Source organism: Mustela lutreola, chromosome 4 (assembly GCF_030435805.1).
Source record: "Mustela lutreola isolate mMusLut2 chromosome 4, mMusLut2.pri, whole genome shotgun sequence".
NCBI classification, from domain to species: domain Eukaryota; kingdom Metazoa; phylum Chordata; class Mammalia; order Carnivora; family Mustelidae; genus Mustela; species Mustela lutreola.
Window position 1 is genome coordinate 25,089,794 of NC_081293.1, and position 21,683 is coordinate 25,111,476.

The 21,683-nt window shown below is 49.5% G+C and overlaps 1 protein-coding gene across 4 annotated transcripts in view; it reads left to right on the forward strand.

The window, feature by feature from the left end:
* The window catches only part of SH3PXD2A (SH3 and PX domains 2A), a 230,145-nt gene that overhangs the window by 70,009 nt on the left and 138,453 nt on the right, over window positions 1-21,683 (forward strand). For 3 of the 4 annotated variants that reach the window (XM_059173298.1, XM_059173300.1, XM_059173299.1), the window contains exon 3: window positions 17,619-17,694. In XM_059173298.1, coding sequence (XP_059029281.1) covers window positions 17,619-17,694 — 76 coding nt within the window. Of the gene's footprint in view, window positions 1-16,784; window positions 17,043-17,618; window positions 17,695-21,683 lie in introns of those variants that run through there. The other variant, XM_059173301.1, reaches the window with a different exon arrangement.

Here is a 21,683-nt window from a genome sequence, read left to right on the forward strand (position 1 = left end):
AATGGAGGAGGAAATTGGCAGTATGGGTCGGGTGACCTAACCAAGTCACCGGGTGTAGAATGCTCCTGGCCAGGACTCCTTGGGCCTGCCTGTCTTTTGTTGGGTCCACCTGACAGTCCACAGTCTCGCTGAGACTTCAAGCACCTTTGAAGAAGCTTTCAGCACCCTTCCTGAGTTTTAGGATGACCCACCCAACATTGGTGCTGACCAACAGTGCTTCTGAGCATAGGAGAAGTGAGCTGTTGGGAAGCCTGGGTTCCATATCGACCAGGGCAGGTGTTGGGAAAGAACTGGACTCTTCCCAGCAACTCCAGCCTTCTTTAGCTTACTCTTTTGTTTTTTCCTTTCACGCAGACTTTATGGGGGTGGGGAAGGATGAGGGTGGGGCTGGAAGTACCCTTGACCCATTTGTATTCCAACAAAATGGGGGAAGGAGAAGCTTGGAGAAGGTGATGGAGGAAGGGAAGGACACTGGATTTTTTATTAAAACATCACACTTGGCTTCTCTCCAAGAGAGTACTGTATCAAGGGAGTGTGTTGGGGATCAGCTCTGGAATCTCACTGCCTTAAACAGTAGTCTGGGTCTGGGACCACCAAAGGTCTGCCTTGGTTTCTTCTCTGCCAAGAACATGCTTTCTTTGTCCAACTCTGGCCAGAATTTGATCCCATGGTGGCTAGGAGGACACTTTGAGGCCCACAGTTCTGAGCCCCTTAGAGGGAAGATGAGCAGAAAAAGAACTGAAAAACACTGGGGTTGGGTGTGTGGTTCAGCCAGAAAGAACGTAAGTCAGAAGGTGGGAGTATGTTCTTTCTTCTTCTTCACCTTCTTCAGGGCCTCTCACTTTGTCGTGGTCCCTGGAGGTGGGTGTTGGGGGAGGGGGGTGTCTGGCAGCTTGGGGGTGGGGATAGGGGTTAGAAACTTCAGGAGGGTTTCTTCTGAGGCCAAGGGATAGATAGAGGCCCCATCCCCACTGCAGAAGGGAACAGGGTGACCTCAGCCAGGAAAACACATACACATACACACACACCCCAGTGTGGGCAGGCTCATCTTAGGCTGGCCTCATCCTCTGTGGGGAGGTGGATTTCTTTGGCAGTCTGTCTCACACACAGATGTCTCTTTTACCACCGCTCCATCCCATGAACTGGCCAGATTTATCTTTCTAGAATCCCACTTCCACAGGGTTGCTTCTGCTCAGCACCCTCCGAGGCTCCCTGTTGCCTGGAGGAGGAAGTCCAAGCTCTTCCTCTCAGTCTCAGGAGACCCCTCCAGCCCTGCCCCCTCACACTGCACGGTACTCCCTGTCCCGGCCCTGGCACCGGGCTCCTCCAGCCCTGCACTTTCCTGGGGACCAGAGGAAAGTGGGGGTGACAAGCAGCCAGAGGCTGACACACTGTGGGGTTGGGAGGGGCCAGGAGTAAGCTCCAGATCCGCAGTAGGAAACCACGCCTCAGGCTCAAGTCCAGGGGAAGCTCTACCCCACCCACCTGAAGCCGGACTCAGAGCTGACTGAATCCCACCCCTCTGACCCCGCCCTGGCAGCCCCCAGCTTTTCAGGCGTCAGCTGCCCTACCATCACCCCTTTCCCTCTTGGCCAAGGGGAGCCTGAATGGTCTCCTGTTGGACAAAGTGCAAGAGCCTTAAGTGAAGCCTGTCAATTTCTTTCAGCCATTGACAGGGTGGAATAGCCAGATTGATCACCCTGAGCAGCTTCCGGGAAAGGGCCATAGGAAGCGGAGATAGGAAGGGTGTGTTGGATTCTCTTCACCCTGGAAAAGGTGATCCTGCGCATCGGCCCCATTCATCAGGCACCTTCAGGGGGCCAAGTACCTGCTCACCTGTGTTATCTCATTGAATCCACACACCACCATGGGTTGGCTGTTCTTACCCACCTCCACCTTACAAATGAGAAAATTGGGTCCCAGGGGGGGGTTAGGTGACTTGGTCAAGGTCCCCTAGCTAGGAAGGAGTGATTTGGAATTCTGACTTGGGACCTCAAGCATTCTGTCACTAGCTAGAGTATTAATGACAGGAAAGCACTATGGAGGGAAGCGACTGCTTTTGATGGTCCCCTCTGGGCCTGGCCGTGTTACAGGGCTTTGCAGATGTATTTTCCCTGTTCAACTTTGCTTTGGCCCACGAAGAGGAGAAAAACAGACTTGACCCTATTTCATAGACGAGTAGACTGAGGCTCCGAGAAGTGAAGTAGGAATAATCGTGTTTGGCATTTGGCAGCATTTTCTTGTGTGTCTTCCCTTTGGATCTTCCCAGCACCTATGGAACAGGACAGGTATTTCGTCTGAACTGCCCTAGTTCCCCACAAGCCTCAGCAGCCCGGAACTGGAATCCTCCTCTCTTGACTCCGATTCACTGTTCTTTCTTACAAGGCTGTGGGTCAGCATTGGCTGGTGGCAGCGGGGAGTGGGGATGGGGGGGTGGGCTGAGCCCACTGGGAAGTTCCAGGGGGAGACAGAGTAGCCACCAGTTTGGACACCTTCTAGACCTGAGGAGGCTTCCAGGGCTAGCGCCGTCCTGTTCATCTTTGCTTTCTTCCCTGTGTGCATGTCCTGCCGCTGGTGTTGGGCTCTCAGCCCTACCGCCCCCCCCCAACACACACACACATTAATGTCCAACATGTCCCAGGCAGCGCCCACGCACCTGATGAGCTCCTGGAACAGCCAGAGGCCTCCTCCCCAAGCCCAGCCCACGCACACCAGCTGGACAGCTCCCCGGGGGCCCCGAGATGCTCAGAGCCAGGCCTGTCTGTCCCCAAGCTCTCCCTGCTGCCTCCCTGACCTCAGGGGCTGCACCCTTCCCTCCCGACTAGTGCCACGACAAGAGTGATAAGAACAGCTAATGTGTCTGGGGCCCTCAGTCTGTGCCCAACTCTATGCCCAGAGCTTTACACACTTTGTCTCCATCGCGTCAGGCTCTCTGTCACTGTCATCATTTTACAGATGAGGAAACCGATTTGAATCCGGATCTGACTGGCTGTGCACCATTTGTTACTGTGATTCACATTTTCCAGAGTGTTGTATAGGTACCACTGTGAATTTGGGAAGAAATTTTGGGGGCGGTGTGTGAGCAAATGCTTTTACCTTTCAATGATTATGTATTGTTTCAGTGTGTGTTGGTGTTAGGGGTTGAAGGCTGGTGTGTCCCCCCAAATTCATAGGCCGGAGTCCTAGTCTCCAGCACCTCAAATGTGGCCTTATTTGGAAATAGGGTTGTTGCCAATGTAACTAGTTAAGATGAGGTCATGCTGCGGTAGGGTGGGCCCCGAGATCCAGTGACTGGTGTCCTTGTAAAAAGAAGAAATTTGGACCTAGGAACGCACATAGGAGGATACTGTGTGAGGATGGAGGGGGAGATGGAACTGATGCTCCCACAAACCAAGAAGCACCAAGCATTGCTGGCAAACCATCAGGAACTAGGAGAGAAGCATGGACACGGCCCCACCAACACCTTGATCTTGGACTTCTAGCCTCCAGAACCGAGACAGTACAGCTTTGTTGTTGAAGCCACTCCGTCTGTGGTACAACATCCCTAAGCTAATACTTAGCACACACACACGCACATCAGACGCTTATGACTTTACAGACATTATTGCTTTGGATGTGACTTAGGATGAATAGTGGCTCCCCAAAGTTATCCATATCCGAATCCCCAGAATCTGTGACTGTTACCTTAAATGGTGAAAGGGACTTTGCAGATGTGATTAAGGATCTTAAGATAGGGAGAAGATGGGACCCCTTGGGTGGCTCAGTCAGTTGGGAGTCTGACTGTTGGTTTCAGCTCAGGTCATGATCTCAGGGTCATGGGATTGAGTCCTGTGTCAAGCTCCACGCTCAGTGGGGAATCTGTGTGAGATTCACTCCTTCTGACCTTCACCCCACTCACTTTCTTACTCTCTCTCTCAAATAAATAAAATCTTTAAAAAAAAAATAAGGGAAGAATATTCTAGGTCATCCAGATGGGCCCAGTGTAATCACAGGGGTCCTTATAAGAGGGAGGCAGGAGAGCCAGAGAAGGAACAGTGAGAACAGAGCAGAGTTTGGAGTAATGTGCTTTGAAGATGAAGGGAGGGGCCACAAGCCAAAGAATGCAGGTGGCCTCTAGATGCTCCAGATGGCAAGGCAACAGATTCTCCCCAGGATCTTGGGAAGGAAACCGTCCTGCTGACACCTTGGTTTTAGCTCCTAAAGACCCATTGTGGACCTTCTGACCCCCAGAACTCTAAGAAAAGGAGTTCATGTTGCTTTAAGCTACTAAGTTGTGGTCATTTCTTACAGCAGGAATAGGAAACTAACATCCAACTAAGCATTCAAGCTTTCCAGAAAGGAATCTAAAGAAAGACAGTAGATAAATCATAACAGTGGTGGTGTGGGTCCTGTGTGGGCCAGGGGCTTTTGTGCACCGGGGAGACCCTGTCTGTGCTGTCCTGCCTCCAAGGGGGAAATGCATAGCTTTGGGAAGCCTGGTGACTCTCGCCTCCATTACTCCTTTGCTCTGTGTTGTTGAGCAAGTTACCTACCTTCGCTGTGTACCTGTCTCCTCATCTATAAAACACAGGCCTAATCCTGCCTACCTGTGGATAGTGCATAGTAATTGCTCAATATTTGAATTCTTCTTGACTCACACAACAGCCTGGAGAGGCAGGCAGGGGAGGACCAATACAGTGGATTTTTTTGAGCATGCGGTTCCTGCTAGTTACTTGCCCCTGCATGGTGGGTCATGGTGGGGGCAGGGAGGAGTAGAGGCTGGGGCGCTCATGAATTCCCGGGTCTGCTTTGTCTTGAGATTTCAGCTCTGGGAGTCTAGGAGTGGTCCCAGGGCAGGATTTGCAGGGTGGGAATTGGAGTCAAGGAACCTTGGCTGGAGAGTGTGTTCCAATGACCTTGTACATAGGAGGCCAAGCCCGCACCTTCCTGAGAGCTTACCTTGGACATTGACACGTGTGGGCTCCCTGGAGAGGCCGATGATGTGGCGCTCCCTGCAGATTGGTGTTCTTTAAATACACGTTTAGAATGTCTTCAGCTGGGAAGAATGAAGGACTCCCGTGGCACCCCCAGCCTCCTGTCCTGGGTGGTGTTCATCTCAGACTCACCACAAAGCCAACAAGTCGCCAGACCCAGCTGCTGTCGACAGCGGTTTGGTGGGTGTTATTTCCCGAGCAGACCTCTGGAGCATCGCACCTGCCGTCCCCATCCCAGAGTCTCCAACGACCGATGGCACGACCCTCGAGGTCTGGAAATGACACTCTCCATCACATGACGTTTCCAGTGATCCTAGTGGATGCCCAGTGCCCCATGGAGTGGCGTCAGCCTGTATCCTCAGATCCCTGGAACAAGTTATCCGGGGCCTCCACCGCTCTCTCTCACACACGGCAGCGTTTCCTGGGGTTCACAAACAAGTCCATTCACTCCGGTCTGACTGTTCTATCTAGAAATCCTGACACTCCCACTGCCAAGCCTTCATACTTGCCTTCCTCCCTGTCCTTCCTGGAAGGCTTTGCCCTGCTGTGTCCTCCTCCAAGAAGTCTGTCTGCTGGCTCACCCCAGCGGCGCTCATCTCACCCTGCCCCGAGCTCCCGTTCTGAGCCTTTATACACCTCTCAGGCTGACACTCCTCTAACACCATTGGGTCCATCCCTTGTGCCCGTGTGGCTCTCCCAGCGCCCAAACAGATCATGGGCCCTGACTTACACTCTTTCGGAAATGTACTTACGCGGGGCAGGGCACATCACCGATAAAGGCTAGACCGGGAAGGGACTTGAGGTGGTTCAAGTTTGCGTTATTTTCCCAAAAATGGCCCAGGAAGACTTCTTCGACTTGTTAAGGACTTTTGGAAGCTGGGTTGGGCCCCTCTCGAAGCTGGGGTGTGCTGCAGCGCCCTGTGTCTTGGCTTCAGCCTGGCATGGGCCCGTCCTCAGCAAACGAATGCATCCGACATGGGCAGCTCCTTGCCTGGGTGGGTTGGTCCGCTCTGCCTCCTGGCTGTCTCCCTGGCTGCGGCTCCCTCAACCTGAGCTCATCTTGGGAACGTTTTGAGCAACTGCCAACCCGCTTCATGCCTGCGTGGCCTCTTTCTGCTTACAGAACCCGTCTGCCACAGCATCTTGTCTGGGCCCTCCTGTCTGCCCCTGAGTTGTGTCGTGTTCCCCAGCGCACAGACAAGGATGAGTACCTTGCAGAGGGTCTCTCGGTCAGCTGGTCCAGTTCAGAGCCCAGGCTCCAGATTCAAGGGCCCTGCTCCGTGCACTTTGCATGGCCACTCCTGGGCAGACAAGGAGAGAATTTCAATGATTCATCTCTAGTTCATCATATCCACGCTCTGCCGGTTGTCCGTATCGTAAATCTTTTGTCTCTCTATTTTTATGACCGTAAAATATACATAACGTAAAACTTACAATTTTTTTAAATTGTGGTAAAATATACACACCATAAAATGGACTGTTTGAACCCTTCGAAGTGTCTAGTTTATTGGCCCTAACAACATCCGCACTGGCATGCAACCCTCGCCACCCTCCTCCTTCAGAGCTCTTTCATCCCTTTTTTCCTTTAAGTCCTAGTGTCTTATACCTTCTGGGGGCTATTTTTTTTAAAGATTTTATTTACTTATTTATTTATATGTTTACTTATTTATTTAGAGAGTGTGAACTGGGAGAGTGGCAGAGGGAGAGGGACAGAGAGAATCTTGACCAGACTCTGCCGCGGAGCCCGATGCCGGCCTCAATCTCATGACCCTGAGATTGTGACTTGAGTCAAAACCAAGAGTCAGATGCTTAACCGACTGAGCCACCCGGGCACCCCATTAATTTCTTTTGAATAAGAGTGTTAGAAATTTCCGAAGTCCAGAGGTATGGATCTCCGGAGGGTTCTCTTGGATTCTGTATAGAGTGTCATGGGTTGTGAATACTGATGGTTTTATTTTTTCACTCTGAGTCTCTCATTTCTTTTTCTTGTGTTAATGCCTTGGCAGGGACCGTGGCAAGGATCATTGGTACAGTAATGGATAGACGTAGTCATGGTGGGCAACATCCTTGTTTTGTCCCAGAGTCCATTCCCTGGGGATCATTATGGGTAGATAAACATTTCCAGATTAAGAAAGCGTACTCCTATTTTTTTGTTTGTTAAATTAAAAAAATCATAAATGGATGTTGAGTTTTAGCAAATACTTCATCTCCCTATATGAGAATGATCATTTAGTTTTTTTTTTCTTTATTTGATTAATGTGGTAAATTACGTGACTAGGTCTTCTGCTTATGTGTTGTTTTTACCTCTTGATGAATTTTAATAATAATGTAACCCTAATTGGCGGAATTTCTGCATTCTTTCTTTCTGTCACTGAATTTGTTCATTCAGACCATGGTAGTTGAGAGGCCAGGGTTTGAAGCCAGAATAACTGGGTTTGAATCCCAGTTCCACACCTTGCTAGTTTGGGCAAATTATTTAATCTCTCTCTGTGTTGGTTTCTTTCTCTAGAAAATAATAATACCTACTTCAAAGAGTTGATATGGGAATTAATGAGATAGGCCATGTGAAAAGTCTTAGCACAGTGCCTAACACTGTTCTCAATGAATGTTATTTTTACTATCAAGCATATATTGATCACCTTTTGTATACCAGGACCTATGCTGGGTGCTGGAAACTCACAGTTAGGGTAATCACAGGACCCCATTACCAGCACAGCCCTGGAAACCTGTTTTATACCTTTTATTTTGACATAATCATTACTAGCACTCCCTTTTGCTCTCAAAATTCCCCAATGTGGACGATAAATTATTTGGTCACCAACTGATAGGTGAAGAGATGTATATAATGTGGTTGTGTAGGACCTGCTGAATCACTCACAACTGAGCTTTCCAAACATGGAGCAGAATCTTGATGGTAGTCACAGTAGGCCTTTGGGGCCCTACAGATGTCACAAGCCTTTCCCCAGTCTTCTGGTTTGTGTTTTTGCCAACAAGAAATCTGCTGCTATCATTATCTTTGTTTCTCTGAATGTAAAGTATATTTTTTTCTCTGGCTGTTTTTAAGATTTCCTCTTTATTACTAATTTTGAGTCCTCTGCTTATGATGTGAATTGGTGTAGTTTCTTTATGTTATTTGCACTTGAAGTTGATTGAGTTTCTTGGGTTTATGAGTCCAAAAAAGAAATCACAAAGGAAATTTTAAAATTTAGGAGTGAATTTACTGAAAGATGTGCAAGACCTCTGCATTGAAAATTATACTATTGCAGAAGGAACTGAAAGACCTAAGTAAATGGAAAGATTTACCATGTTCATGGATAGAAGTCTCCATATTGTTAAGTAGCTCTTCTTCCCCCTAAGTTGATCTATAGAGTTTGTGCAATTCCGATTTTAAAAATTCCAGAAGGGATTTATTTATTTTGTAGAAATAAATCAGTTTATTCTAAAACATGTTTGAAAATCTAGAAGAATCTAGAATGACCAAAACAGTTTTGGAAAAGAAGAAGTTCAATTTTTTTTTAAAAAGATTTTATTTATTTATTTGACAGAGAGAGAGAGATCACAAGTAGGCAGAGGCAGGCAGAGAAAGAGGAGGAAACAGACTCTCTGCTGAGCAGAGAGCCCGATGAGGGACTCGATCCCAGGACCCTGAGACTATAACCTGAGCTGAAGGTAGAGGCCCAACCCACTGAGCCACCCAGGTGCCCCAAGAAGTTTGACTCTAAAACTTAACAAAAAAACTGTAGTAATCAAGAAAGGATGGTGTTGGTGTCAGGATATAGAAATCTGCCACCGGAACAGCATTGGGAATCCGGAAGTAGTAGACCCATACATGTATAGTTAATTGACTTTTGACAAAGGGGTCAGTGTAATTCAGTGGGAAAAGGATAGTCTTTTGAACAAGTTTTTCTGGAATGACAGGCTCTCTGTACTCTAAGAATTTTAATGTATGAAGTTTGATTATTAGATTTCATTTGAACAGAGAGTTCTGCTGAACCTCCCCACAAAATGATTTGCTAATAATTGTTTTAGAGGTGCTGTCCGGTTCAAAATCTGCTGTTTTTATATCTTCATGTGAAAGTTAGGTTTGTGCCCAGTTTTGAGAATCGCTAGACACCAAGACTGTGATGACATCTGCCCCAAATGAGTAGTTGGCACTGGCCTGGTGCTTTGGCATGGGGGCCCAGAAAGGACCCATGAAAGGAGATTACTTTTAGAATGGCTGTGCGATGGCCTCTCTGGACTCTCTTCCCAGTGAAACAACCAAAAATGGTGAAAACAATTTTTTAAAAAAATTTAAGTCTCTGGAAATTGTCCCAAATAGCAAATGGAGGGGCACCTGGGTGGCTCAGTGGGTTAAAGCCTCTGCTTTCTTCTCAGGCCATGATCCCAGGATCCTGGGATCGAGCCCCACATTCCCCCACCTCTCTCTGCCTGCCTCTCTACCTACTTGGATCTCTGACAAATAAATAAATAAAATCTTTAAAAAAAGAAAAGATATGGCAAATGGTGAAGTTCTCTTCTACTGTGTGCAGCCCACAACCCAGGGCTCCCTTATTCCCTTATCCCCTTATCCCCTTATCCCCAACTCCCAGTGTAGAGCTATTGTAATAATCATAATAATTATTGGATTTATAACATATTTAAATATAATGTGTATAACAATAATAATACAAAAAAGAGAAAGAAAATATAGTTACATAGGATTAATGTTTCTCCATCTCAAAAGTGTGATAAATGGAATTAAGTTAGTGTAAACCTAAAGTAGGTTCTGATAAGGTAAGATATATACTCTATGTCCTAGGGAACCATGAAGAACTAACTAAAAAATATACTGAAAAAAATCATTAAACTAATTAAAATGTTACTCTAGATAACAGAAGAGCTGTAATGGCCATACTGATATCAGACAGAATGGACTATAAGACCAAAATGCTACTAAATAAATGAGAGGCATCCCATGTCCATGGACTAAAGGACTTAATGTTGCTAAGACAGCAGCACTCCACAAATCCATCTACAGATTCTGCCCGTGCATTCCTACCACATCCCAACTGGCTTTGCAGAAATTGAGAAGCTGATCCCAAAACTCATATGAAAATTCAAGGAACTGAAAATAGCCAAAATACTTCTGAAAAAGAAAAACAAAGCTGGAGGACTCACATTTCCTGATTTCAAAACTTAATACATCGAGAATAACAAGACAAGCCACAGACTGGGGAAAGATATTTGCAAAAATTTGATAAATGACTGTTATGCAAAATATACAAAGAATTCTTAAAACTCAACAAACAACAAGAATGTACAACCTGGTTACTGAATAGGCAGAGATCTGAGCAGGCGCCACACCAAGGAAGATAGATAGATGACAAATAAGCATATGAAAAGCATATGACATTGTATGTCATTAGGGAATTGCAAATTAAAATCACAATGAGATGATACTACTACATACCTATTAGAATGGTGAAAATCCAAAATACTGAGAACACCCAAATGCTTGTGAAGGTACGCAACAACGGAAATTCTCATTCATTGCTGGTGGAAACGCAAAATGGTACAGTCACTTTGAAGACAGTCAGCAGTTTTTTATAAAACCAAACATACTCTTCTCTATAGAATTCAGCAGTCACCTTTCTTGGTGTTTACCCAAATAAGCTGAACACTTGTGTCCCACACAGGGTGGCTGGTGGCTCAGTTTGTTGAACATATGACTCTTGGTTTTGGCTAAGGTCATGATCTCATGGGTCCTGGGATTGAGCCCTGTGTTGGGCCCCTCCTTCAGCGGGGAGTCTACTTGAAGATTCTCTCCCTCTGTCTCTCTCCTACTCTCTCTTTCAAATAAATAAATAAATCTTAAAAAAAAAAAAAAAGAAAGAAAGAAAACTTAGGTCCACACAAAAACCAGCACAGGGATGTTTGTGGCAACATTATTCATAATCACAAAAAATTGGAAACCACCAAGATGTCCTTCAGTAGGTGAATAGATAAATAAACTGTGTAATCCAGGCATCGGAATATTACTCAGTACCAAGAACCAAAACAAACTGTCAAGCCATGAAAAGACTTGGAGGGAGCTTACATGTGTGTGAAGGAAGCCAATTTTGTGATCCCAATTGTACGACATTCTGGAAAAAGGGAAACCATGGAGACCGTAAAAAGAGGAGTGGTTTCCAGGGTCTGGGGAGAAGGGGATAGAGAGGCAGAGCACAGAGGATTTCTGGGCAGTGAAACTAATCTGTATGATAGATATAATGACACGTGCCATTATAATTTGTCCAAGCCCATAGAATGGACAAGAGTGAACCCTGATGGACCCTTTGGACTCTGGGGGACAGTAATGTATCCACGTAGTTTCGTCAGTTATCACAATACACCACTCTGGTCTGGGGCTGTGATAGGAGGAGACCAGGAGTGTGTGTGGTCAAGGGGAGTATGAGAGCTCTCTGAACTTTCTGTTCAATTTTGCTGTAAATCTAAAACTGTTCTAAAGAATGAAGTCTATTAAAGAGGAAACCACTTATTACAAAGCTACGGAAATCAAGACGGTGTGGTGCATCTGGAAGGATAGACGTACAGAATTGAGAGCCCAGGAATAAAGCTCTATGTTTATTGTGAACTGATTTTCTAGAAGGGGCTCCAGAACTGTTCAAAGGGGAAGTGTGCTTCCTCCTGAGCAATGAGATGAACTTGGACCAAAAAAATCACAAAAGACTGCGTGAAGTATTGTCATGGGGATTACACACTAGGAGGGCTGCTGAGCTCCGTCTGGGATGGTCAGAGAAGGGTTCCCAGGGCAGATGCCACTTGGTAGGACCATTGGTGGAGGAAGGGAAGGGGGAAGTCCTTTTCAGGCCACAAAGAATGGGAGCTTTAAGAAAAGCCACCTGTATTGTTATTTATTGCCCCTTTCTGCCTCTGTGGTCCTTGCTGTGACCCCAAGCTCTAACCCAGGGACCAGTACACCCTCCGTCGGTAGAATGGACAAACCAGTTCTGAGGTTTCCCTTGATCATCCCCAGACACACTGGATGGTCTTGCATCTTTTTGAGGGGGACGGCTGAGTTAGGGAACCTGCCTCTTGTAGAAATGTTCCCTTCCTTCCTGAGCTGGAAATGGTGACGAGGATTAAGGCTTGAGGGCTGGGGCCCCAAAGTGAGAGTGGCTGGGAGCTCCACCCTCTCGGAAGGGTGAGGAGTCGGCCTCTTGGGTTCCACATGTGCCCCAGCTGGGCTTGGGCCTGCCCTTCTCTCTCCTCCGTGTTTATTGCTGCTCAGCCCTGCCCAAGAAGAGCTGCCGAGTCAGCTTTCTCTGGCTGGGCTGGCTCTTGGAGCTGAGTTGCTGTGTATCTCTCACACTATCCACCCCTTGGATAAACAGCCCACGTCCTCCACGCACGCCGGAGTTCTGATGTGGCCGCGAAGGGCTCCATTAGCCAGACGCCTCTCTCTCTAAGAAGGACCCTGGCAGTGGGCCCTGCTTTTCTTCCAGCTGAGTCAGGCCCTTGTTGGAGTGACAGGGGAATCCACTTCCTGCCTGAAAAGGTGGCCGCAGCAGAACTCCCGGCTGGGCAGGGCCTTCCTGCCTCCCTGCCCACGCGCCCCGGGCCTGGGCAGGCCTCTGCATGACAGCCCCCTCCACCTTGCGTGTGAGGTTTTATCGCTCAAACCCAGCCCTGCAGACTCAGCACCACCCAGGCTACAGAACCCCTTTGCCGCGCTTCCCCGGGTCAGGTAGCCTTTGGACTGGGGATCGCCCATGGCCCCAGACGTTTATCCCAGCGCCCCACACTCTGCCATACGGTGTCTGCACAAAGACACGGAACCACACAGCTTTGCGAGCCCCGCATACTGAGTCAACTCAGTTGGGCCGCCTTGGCTTGGTTTCCTCTGGAGTCTGAGCCAAGGGATTTGCTTTCTTTGAAAGGTGACCTATGGGCAGAGAAAATGTCACCAGAGGCAGGTTAGTGGTGCTTCCTTCTCCCACGGCCAGTGGGCCTGGGGGATGACAGGGAGGGCAGATGCTGAGGCTCCATGGGCTCGGCCCTGCTGGTGGGATTAGGTGACAGGTGTGGCTGCTCTCAGCCTCTGAGGGCTGGGGGTTCAGGGGAGGAGCAGTGCAGGCCAGCTGGGTACTCATGGCTCTGGAGAGAACCCACTGACCCAGGACTCTCAGCATATGGGCTTGTCTTGGCCTCAGGAGGGCCCAGACAAAGTCCGAGTGGGGGAAGAAGAAAATCTGTTACGGAAGGAGGAGGTGGGAGAGAAGCCAGCTGTAAGGCATCCTCCAGCAGGCCTTTTGAGGGAAAATTCACATCTGTGGGGCTATCAGATGACCCCTGCCTTCCAGGGGACACATGAACCCATTGAGGCAATTCAGACCACTCTTTGGCAGGGCAGGTCCAGCTTATGTGACCGTCCCTGCCAGGACAGAGCTGCTCTTGTCTCCTACAGGAAGCCTTCCCTGACTTCCTCCTTCAGCAACTTCAGGATCCTGTTCGTAATGTCCTCACCATTCCTGGTCATTCCAGAACTTGCTTGTCTATCTCTAGCGCCACAGCCAAACTTCACGAACTTCCACATGAGGCCCAGGAAACTGCATTTGTAACTAACAACACCCCCTACTCCCAGTGACGATTCTGGCATATGCGGACTTTGGACGACACTTGGCCAGTCGTCTTGCCCTAGAGCAGCCTCTCCAACAAAAATAAAATGTGAACCACATATGTAATTGTAAATTTTCTAGCAGCCACTTAAAAGCGTCAAAAAAAAAGGTGAAATAATTTTTGAAAGTATTTTTATTTAACCTGATAGATCCAAAACATTATCATTTCAACATATAGCCAATATGAAATTTGTTAATGAGATGTTTCACACTTTTCTCGTACTGACTCTTTGAGACCTGGTGCGTACTTTTCACTGATGACACATCTCAGCTTGGATAAACCACATTTCTTTTTTTTCTTTTTTTAAAATTTTTATTAAAAAAAATTTTTTTTTTAAGATTTTGTTTATTTGTTTGACAGAGATCACAAGTAGGCAGACAGGCAGGCAGAGAGAGAGGAGGAAGCAGGCTCTCCGTGGAGCAGAGAGCCTGATGCGGGGCTCAATCCCAGGACCCTGAGATCATGACCTGAGCTGAAGGCAGAGGTTTTAACCTACTGAGCCATCCATCGCTCCTGGATAGACCACATTTCAAGTGCTTGACAGCCGCCTGTGACTAGTGGCTGTCACATAGACAGAAAGGCTCTAGAGCTGTGGGGTGGGTATGGTCCGTGGGCCAGCAGTTCCAGCATTGCCTGGGAGCTTGGTGGAAATGCATGTTCTCGGGCCTTGGCCTGGATCTACTGAATCAGAGCCTACATTTTCACCTGCTGGCCGGTGCCCCATTTGTGTGTGAAGCCCCATTGTACAGCTAGACTGTGAGCTCCTTGGTGTAAAGAGTAAGATTTAACTTATTTCTTGCATCTGCTGGAGGGCCTGGCGTCTGGAAGGCACACAGCCAGTGTCTTTAGAGGAAAGGAATGAATGTGTGAATCCTGCCTGCCCCGAGCCCCTCATTCCGGGTGCACTGTTTGTGAAAATGTCAGGACCCTGGGTCGGAAGAGCAGTGTAGGAGGCAGAACCTAACTCCTTCGAGCCCTAGCTCGGTTAAATCCTGCAGCTTTTGGGGCCCTGCTGGGCCCCCTCTTTCAGGACAAAAATGGTTGTTTTGTTTTGTTTTTAAGATTTTTAAAAATTTATTTGAGCTGGGGAGAGACAGAGAGAGTGCACGTGCCCACAAGTAGGGGAGGGGCAGAGGGAGAGGGAGAAACAGACTCCCTGCTAAGCAAGGAGGAGCCCAAGGCGGGGCTCGATCCCAGGACCCCGAGGTCGCGACCTCATCCAAAGTCAGGTGCTGAACCCATTGAGCAATGCAGGTGCCCCAGGACGAGGGCAGTTTGATAAGGGCAGACCATCCCTATCGGGGCACGTCAGTGGGCCTGGCTTCCTTCTCAGACATCTCCGTACTCTTCCTCAGAAATTCTCTAGAGCCATTGCTCTAAGCCTAGCCTGTACATGTTGAGTTAGCCATTGATTTATCCTCAGTTTTTCTTCTTCCAGAGAGGATTTAAGGTGCCTCTAAATATGTGTACATTCCAACAGAATGAACAGAAATGGAAATAGTATTAAGGAAGTGTGTGTAGATGCATGGACAGGGATGGCCGCTCTAGCCCTGTAGTATAGAGTAGAGGAAAGTCCAGAAGAATCTAAATATCCAACAGTAGGACGGTTAAATAAATTGCAGCCCATCCAAACACATCCCATGTCCAACTGAGGGTGCTAATATGGCAGGATTCATTGACATGGAAAATTGTTCATAACATAGTGTGAGAAGCTCATTTTATTTCCATGCATGGGAGAATGTCTGGAAAGGGTGTATACCCCCCAAAACATGAATATCACTTTTTCTAGGGGAGGAGTCAGGAGTGATTCTTACTCCTTTGGTTCAACCATGGCTTCTGCAGTTTCTGGTTTTCCCCCTCTGTGAACATGAGCTCTTACGTAATACAGAAATATAATGTACGAAACAGAATTTGGGTGAGAAAAATGGAGAAAAGGTGAAAATGGGGGTTCTATTCTGCGTTGAATTTGTTCGAAAATGTATTATTTAAAAAAATATATCCTAAGCGCAAGTTCATAGGGTTATGGCCCAGTGGGTATATTTACACGAAGCAAGCAGTTATTAAATGTTTGAGAGATGGGCTGACAACATTAGGATTTGAAAACTCATGAGGCAGCTTTTGTTAAATTTCAGCCTGTACTTGGGAAGTGAAAGTAACGGTGCAGTCTCTGCCTTGTTTTGAATCGAATCCGACAATGACCCGCCCTTCACGCGTGGGCTGCAAATAGCCTGTGCGTGTTGGATAATGATCGTGCAAGAGAGGATCTTAAAATCGTGTGCTAGGGTCAGGTGGGTGGGGTGTGGGGATGGGAATACGCGCAGGTGCACACACACCCGGGAAATCTAGAACTGGTACTTTGGTCCCAGCCTCCATGCGTAGACGCCTCCGTCTACGGAGACGCCTCATGAACCTGAAGCTAAGCCATCCTCCCCAAGATTTGGCCCACGTCTCGGATCTCACTGCCTGACACCTCAGCCCTGGCGCACTCTGCTCCACAGCAACCACGCTGGCCTTTTCAGGCTCTTTTTGCATTTCCCGTTTACCCTGCTGGAGCATTTTCTGCCTTCCTTGAGGCTTGTTTCCCCACCTCCTGTGGTCTCTGCTGAATTGCCATCTGATTCCCGAGTCCTTTCTTGACACACTATACTTTCTGCTCCAATGCCTTCCCCGACTTCATTTTTCTTCATAGGTTTTATCAGTACATATTTATTTGTTTACTGTTTGTCTGCCTCCACTAGAATGTAAACTCCCCCAAAGCAGAGACTTTGTTGCTTTTCTTTCTTTGTTTTTTAAAAAATTTTAGGTATTTATGAGAGAGAGAGAGAGTGAGAGCATGAGCAGGGGGAGGGGCAGAGGTAGAGGGAGAAGCAGACCCCCGCTGAGCAGGGAGCCCCATAGGGGGCTCAATCCCAAGACCCCCCGGGATCATGACCTGAGCCGAAGGCAGACACTTAACTGGACTGAACCACCCAGGTGCCCCTGCTGCTTTTCTTTACTTCCATTTTCTTGGTGTTCAGTGCTCCAAGTAGGTGCTCAATAAATATTTGAAGGAAGGAGTGGACTTCAGATATCATGTGACTGATCTTCCTCATTTGAGCAAGGAGGTGCCTAGAGCCCTACAGAGAAAGCTTCCACGCCTTGGCCAGGGTCACACAGCTGGGGCCGCTGGGCTAGATCCTGCCCTGTCCCTTCTGCTCCTGCATCTGCCTATGCCTTGGAAGGGAGATTAACCACACGCACAGAGGGGCCGTGGCCTCGTCCATCCTGTCCCCTGTGTGTTTTTCCAGCTTATACAGAATTTCAGCCCAGAATAGCAGAAGAAAAAAAAAGAGTTGTTCCTCCAGAACCCTGGAAACTCTTCCGGTGGGTCTGTCCCTGGAAAAACAGCAGCCATCTCAGGGTGGGAAGGTAGGAAATGGAGGAGGGTCTTACAGCAGGGGGGGGCAGTGGGCTGGGTTTGGTTTTACAATCAAAATCACATCTGGGTCTGTTTCTGCAGAGTGGTTCTGGAAGGTGGGTGGTCTGTCTGAAGTATCAGGTGGGGCCTTCCCCTGTCCTGGCCCAGGAGGGTGTGAGACGGCCTGTGGCTAAAGGGCTCACCCAGCAGATGATGTGTGAGGGAAGGTGGGCCCGAAGAAGGCTCTGGAAACCCCACCTGCAGCCTGCCCTGAAAGCCTGCCGCTCTCCCGCGGCCTCATGAGGGGGCATCTTCAGCCACTCCCCCCCCCCCCGCCACCCCCCGCCCCCCGTACCTCCACGCCTCCTTGAGATCGTTCAGACGCCCCTTTGATGCGTGGAGAGTTCTGGCCTCCTCTCTCTCATGCCCCATGTGGTTTATTAATCGTCTGTGAAATGAGGGGTTGAAGTGTCGCTCATCCATACGAGGGCAGTGGGGCCCTGAAGCCGCGGAGTGGAGTGGGGAAGGGACCCCGAGGGCTGCTCCAGTCTTCTGAATCCTGTCCTTCTGTCTGTCTGGCTTCTCAGATGCAGCTTTTGGATAAGTTTCCCATCGAAGGTGGCCAGAAGGACCCCAAACAGAGAATCATCCCCTTCCTTCCAGGTAAGCTTTGGGGGGGCCCCACTGTTGGGATGGGAGGCAACCTGGGGAGCAGCATTTCTTAGGCCAAGAAAAGGCTGGCTGCTATGCTAGAAATTTTGGGTAGGGTGGACCTATGAGTCTACCTCCTGACAACTCCCCAGAGGAGGGGAAGCCCCTGACTGTGAAGGCCACTGCCCCGCAGGGGCCTCTCCCATCATCCCCAGGCCATCTCTATTGGCCACGGAACTTCTAAGGAATTTCTTAGGTGTTGGGACTGTAGTTTCCTCTTTATGGAAAGTGCGGGAAGATCAAGTTCTTCTGTGAAAGGATGAAGACCTCCAGGTTGAGCTCTTCCCACTAATCCCACTGTCATCACAGACACCCTTAAACTGAACACACTCACCGTGTCCGATTTTGGATCCTCCTGATGCGTTACCCAGCCAAGGTTCTGAGAGCTTATGTGACACGGCCTGTGGGTTGGCAGAGTTAGGATTTGAACCCAGATGTGTCTGGCCATAAGGGCCATTTACCACTACACCATTTAGGAACATGTTTACAGCAATGGGTCACGTGTAATTTAGAGAAAAACCTGCTCAGATGTGTCCTAGTCTGTTATTGCTAGGACGTTTTAAATTGGTGTACAGTTTATAGCTGACAAAGTGCTTTTTGTTATCATGAACAAATCTCCATGTTGAGGGGTGTGTTCTCATTTCTGCTTGGGGGATGAAGATGTTGGGGTGCAGAGATATTGGGTAACTAGTCATGAAGATGGCAGAGCTGAAGGGTGAACTTTGGTCTGCTCTGGTCTGGGCTCTTTGCCCTGAACCTGGGGGCGATGCTGCCTCCTGGCTCCAGATCCCCTGTCTTTCCCCAGACCATGGAGCTGGGCTGGGTCACAGTGGTCCTTGCCTCCGCCCGCCATTACTGCTGGACCCTGGCAATGGCAATCAGTGGGACCTTTGCAAGAAGCAGGGTCCTCACCTCATTAACTCTCTGGCCCACCTTCTGGCATGGTCAGCACCTGCTTGGTGACTTGCAAACACACACAGGGGCCCTGCCCTCTGAGATGGGTCCTCTCTGAAAGGTGCTCCTCCCAATCTCCTGCTAACATTGGAGAGAATTTGTTTAGCGATGAGGAAGAACTTCCACATCCCAGTTTTGGCAAGATAAGAACAAGTCAGGGAAGGGGCAGAGAATCTCACCCCGTGCTACTTCTGTGGAGGCAGAGGACTGTTTCTCCATCCCTGGCCTGGGGGAGTCTCACAGGGGGACTTCAATGCCCTACCTGGCTTTACACTGAGTCCTGAGGGAATCTGGAATGTCTGACACCTGGGTGTGTGTGAGCTTCGAGGTTGCTCCAGTGTAGTCCCCGTGCTCTGCCCAGCAAGGGCTTGGGAGCCCACCTGCGATGCCGTGGACACAAGTGTCCCAGAGCCTCCACGAAGCCCGCATGGCACCCTGGTATCAGTAGTGGACCAGGCCTTGGGGGCATGAAGGCTGCCTGTTTCCTCGATAACCTTGGGCTTTTCCCCCGCTGGTGGCCAGTGCTCCGGGGAAGTTCCACCTCGTCATCGTTCGGTCAGAGGGTGCTTACGGGGGGCTCAGCCTGGGCCAGGCCCGGGAATCAGCACCTGGGGCTGCAGACTGGGCAAGACCTATGCCCTGATGTGGGAACGGATGTGGCAGAATGTGACCCTCTCCACCACCGTGCAATTCTGCGTGTGTTTGGAGTGTGTCATTGTGAGCTTAGGAAGGTGGCAAAGGCCTCCTGGAGGAGGGGGGCCCGGAGCTGACCTCCGAGGACAGGTGGGCTTGGATCGATCATGGTGGGGAATCCCAAGGCTCCTGTCTGGCTGCTACCAGAGTCCAGCGTCTGGGGAATCACGCTACCTGACTTCCTTCCCCCCACAAAGTCTGGCTTGTATCAAGTACGTTACCTTCTTTATGCCTCAGTATTCTCACCTGGAAAATAGGCACGAGAACAGTATCTACTTCATGGGGCTGTTGTCAGGATAAAATGAATTAATACATTACAGGGGCCTAGAACTGTGGCTGGCCTCTAGCAGGACTTAAATAAATGTTAGCCCTTAAGGTGACCAGTTCCTGACACGTGTCTAGTGTTTCACACAGCACTCTCACTCGTGTGATCTCATTTGCTCTTCCCACTGAGGTTATTATTTTACTGACAAGGAAACTGAGGCCAAGAGAGGCTAATAGACTTGCACAGGCCACACAGCCAGGAGGTGTAACCCACACCAGAACCTCTGGCCAGGGCTCCCACCCCATCAGCCACCTCAGGGGAGGATACCCCAAGAGCTGTAGCAAGACTGAGGTCCTCTCTGAACTTCAGTTTTCTCTTACAGGCTTGTGGTGAGGATGAAAAGAATTCATGGGAAGCACTTTGCACAGTGCCTGCCCTGTAATAAGTGCTTAATAAGTGGCACCTATTAATAGAGAAAGTCACCTGCCCTATCCATCCCCAGCTCCCGGGAAAGGCCAGCCCAGGATCCCTTCCACCCCCGACATAATGGGCCCTGTGCACAGTGGGGAAGGAAGTTGACTGGCCCCCAGCGCATCCACAGGAAGTTTCCTTTCCCCTGTTTTGCTGCTTTTCTCCTCTGCTCACAGTGGGTTTTTCTCTCTGAGGCTTCTCTCTTGCTCACTCACTTTTCAGGACTTCAGCGTGGGCACTGCTGGCCGTGTGGAATCCCACCTGGGGGGCTCCCAGGCCTGTTCCTGGCTGCCCCCTACCCTCTAGACACTTCTAACCCTTTCATACTCTACTCACTCCCTCACTTGAACGGCAGGTAGAGGGCATGCCTTCCCCCTGGCATGAGCTCACAGGCTCATGGCCGTGAGCCCCCAGCACTGAACACAGGCAGCAGTGAGGGGTGGGAGCACGTGCTGGTGAGGGGCTCTGGGCAGCGGTCAGCACCTACTCGATTCTTTAACACCAGTGAGGTCTCTGTTTCTATCCGCCTGCCTCTCAGAAGGGTGTCTGAGGTCCCCTGCCCATTCCCTTGGGTTCAGCCCCAGCAGTGTGGCTCCACAGCACCCGGGTCAAACACACGAGCTGTGTTCCCACCTAGAAGCCTCTGGAGGGCCAGCAACCAGCCTCCGGAGCGGCTCTGCCAGCCCTCGCGGAGCAAGGAACAGCCACAGGGAGAGAGCAGAGAGCGCCGATTATCTCCAGAAGGGTCTCAGTGTTAGCCTCAAAGGCTCCAGGATGTGACGAGCCTGGCTGCAGGCTTGGGCAGGGGGTCCCAGGACTTTGACTGGCTGGTGCAAATGACAGAGAAGGCAAAGGAATTGCAAGCAAAAGGGAAGCCATGCCTTCACAGCGTCACAAGCTCCCTCATCTGCCAGTCAAATCCTGGCCAAGAAAAAAATCCCACATGTGAGCTATAAATCTTAGGCTCTAGGACACAGGCTTGTGGTATGTCTGGGTGGTGTCTGGCCTGAGTTCAGGGTCAGCCTGTGGTGGTTGGGAAGACTGGTGAGGGTCTGGGCCTTCTGTGGCCAAAGGCAGAGACCCCATCCCAGAAGACTGTGTCCCACAGTACGGGTGGAGTCGCAGTTGGAGCCAGGACGGCTGGGAGCAGAGTCAAGAAGGTGAGGACAGAGAGCCCGTGCAATGATCAGGCCAGTGGTTTGACTTCTGCCTTCAGTCAAATCCTAGATAAAGGTCCTCAGTGAGGACCCTGTCCGCAAGCCCCGTTGATTCTCCCGGTCCTGACCCACTGTCTGGGCCTTGGGGTGAAGATCCATGATGCCGGGACCCTTCCTTCTATGTGTTTGTGAGGCCCACAGAGCCGTCAGGAGGGACATGGAGAGTTATGACCTTCATGTGGGACAGGTGCTTCTTTCCAGCAAGGCAGCTCTGGAAGGAGAACCCAAGCAGTTTTTGAGGCAGGAAGAGGCGGAGAATTATGCCAGGGCCTGGGGCCTGGGGAGCAGGGGGGAGGGGAGAAGGGGAAGGATCCCTCTAGTCTCATATCATGTAGGGTGAG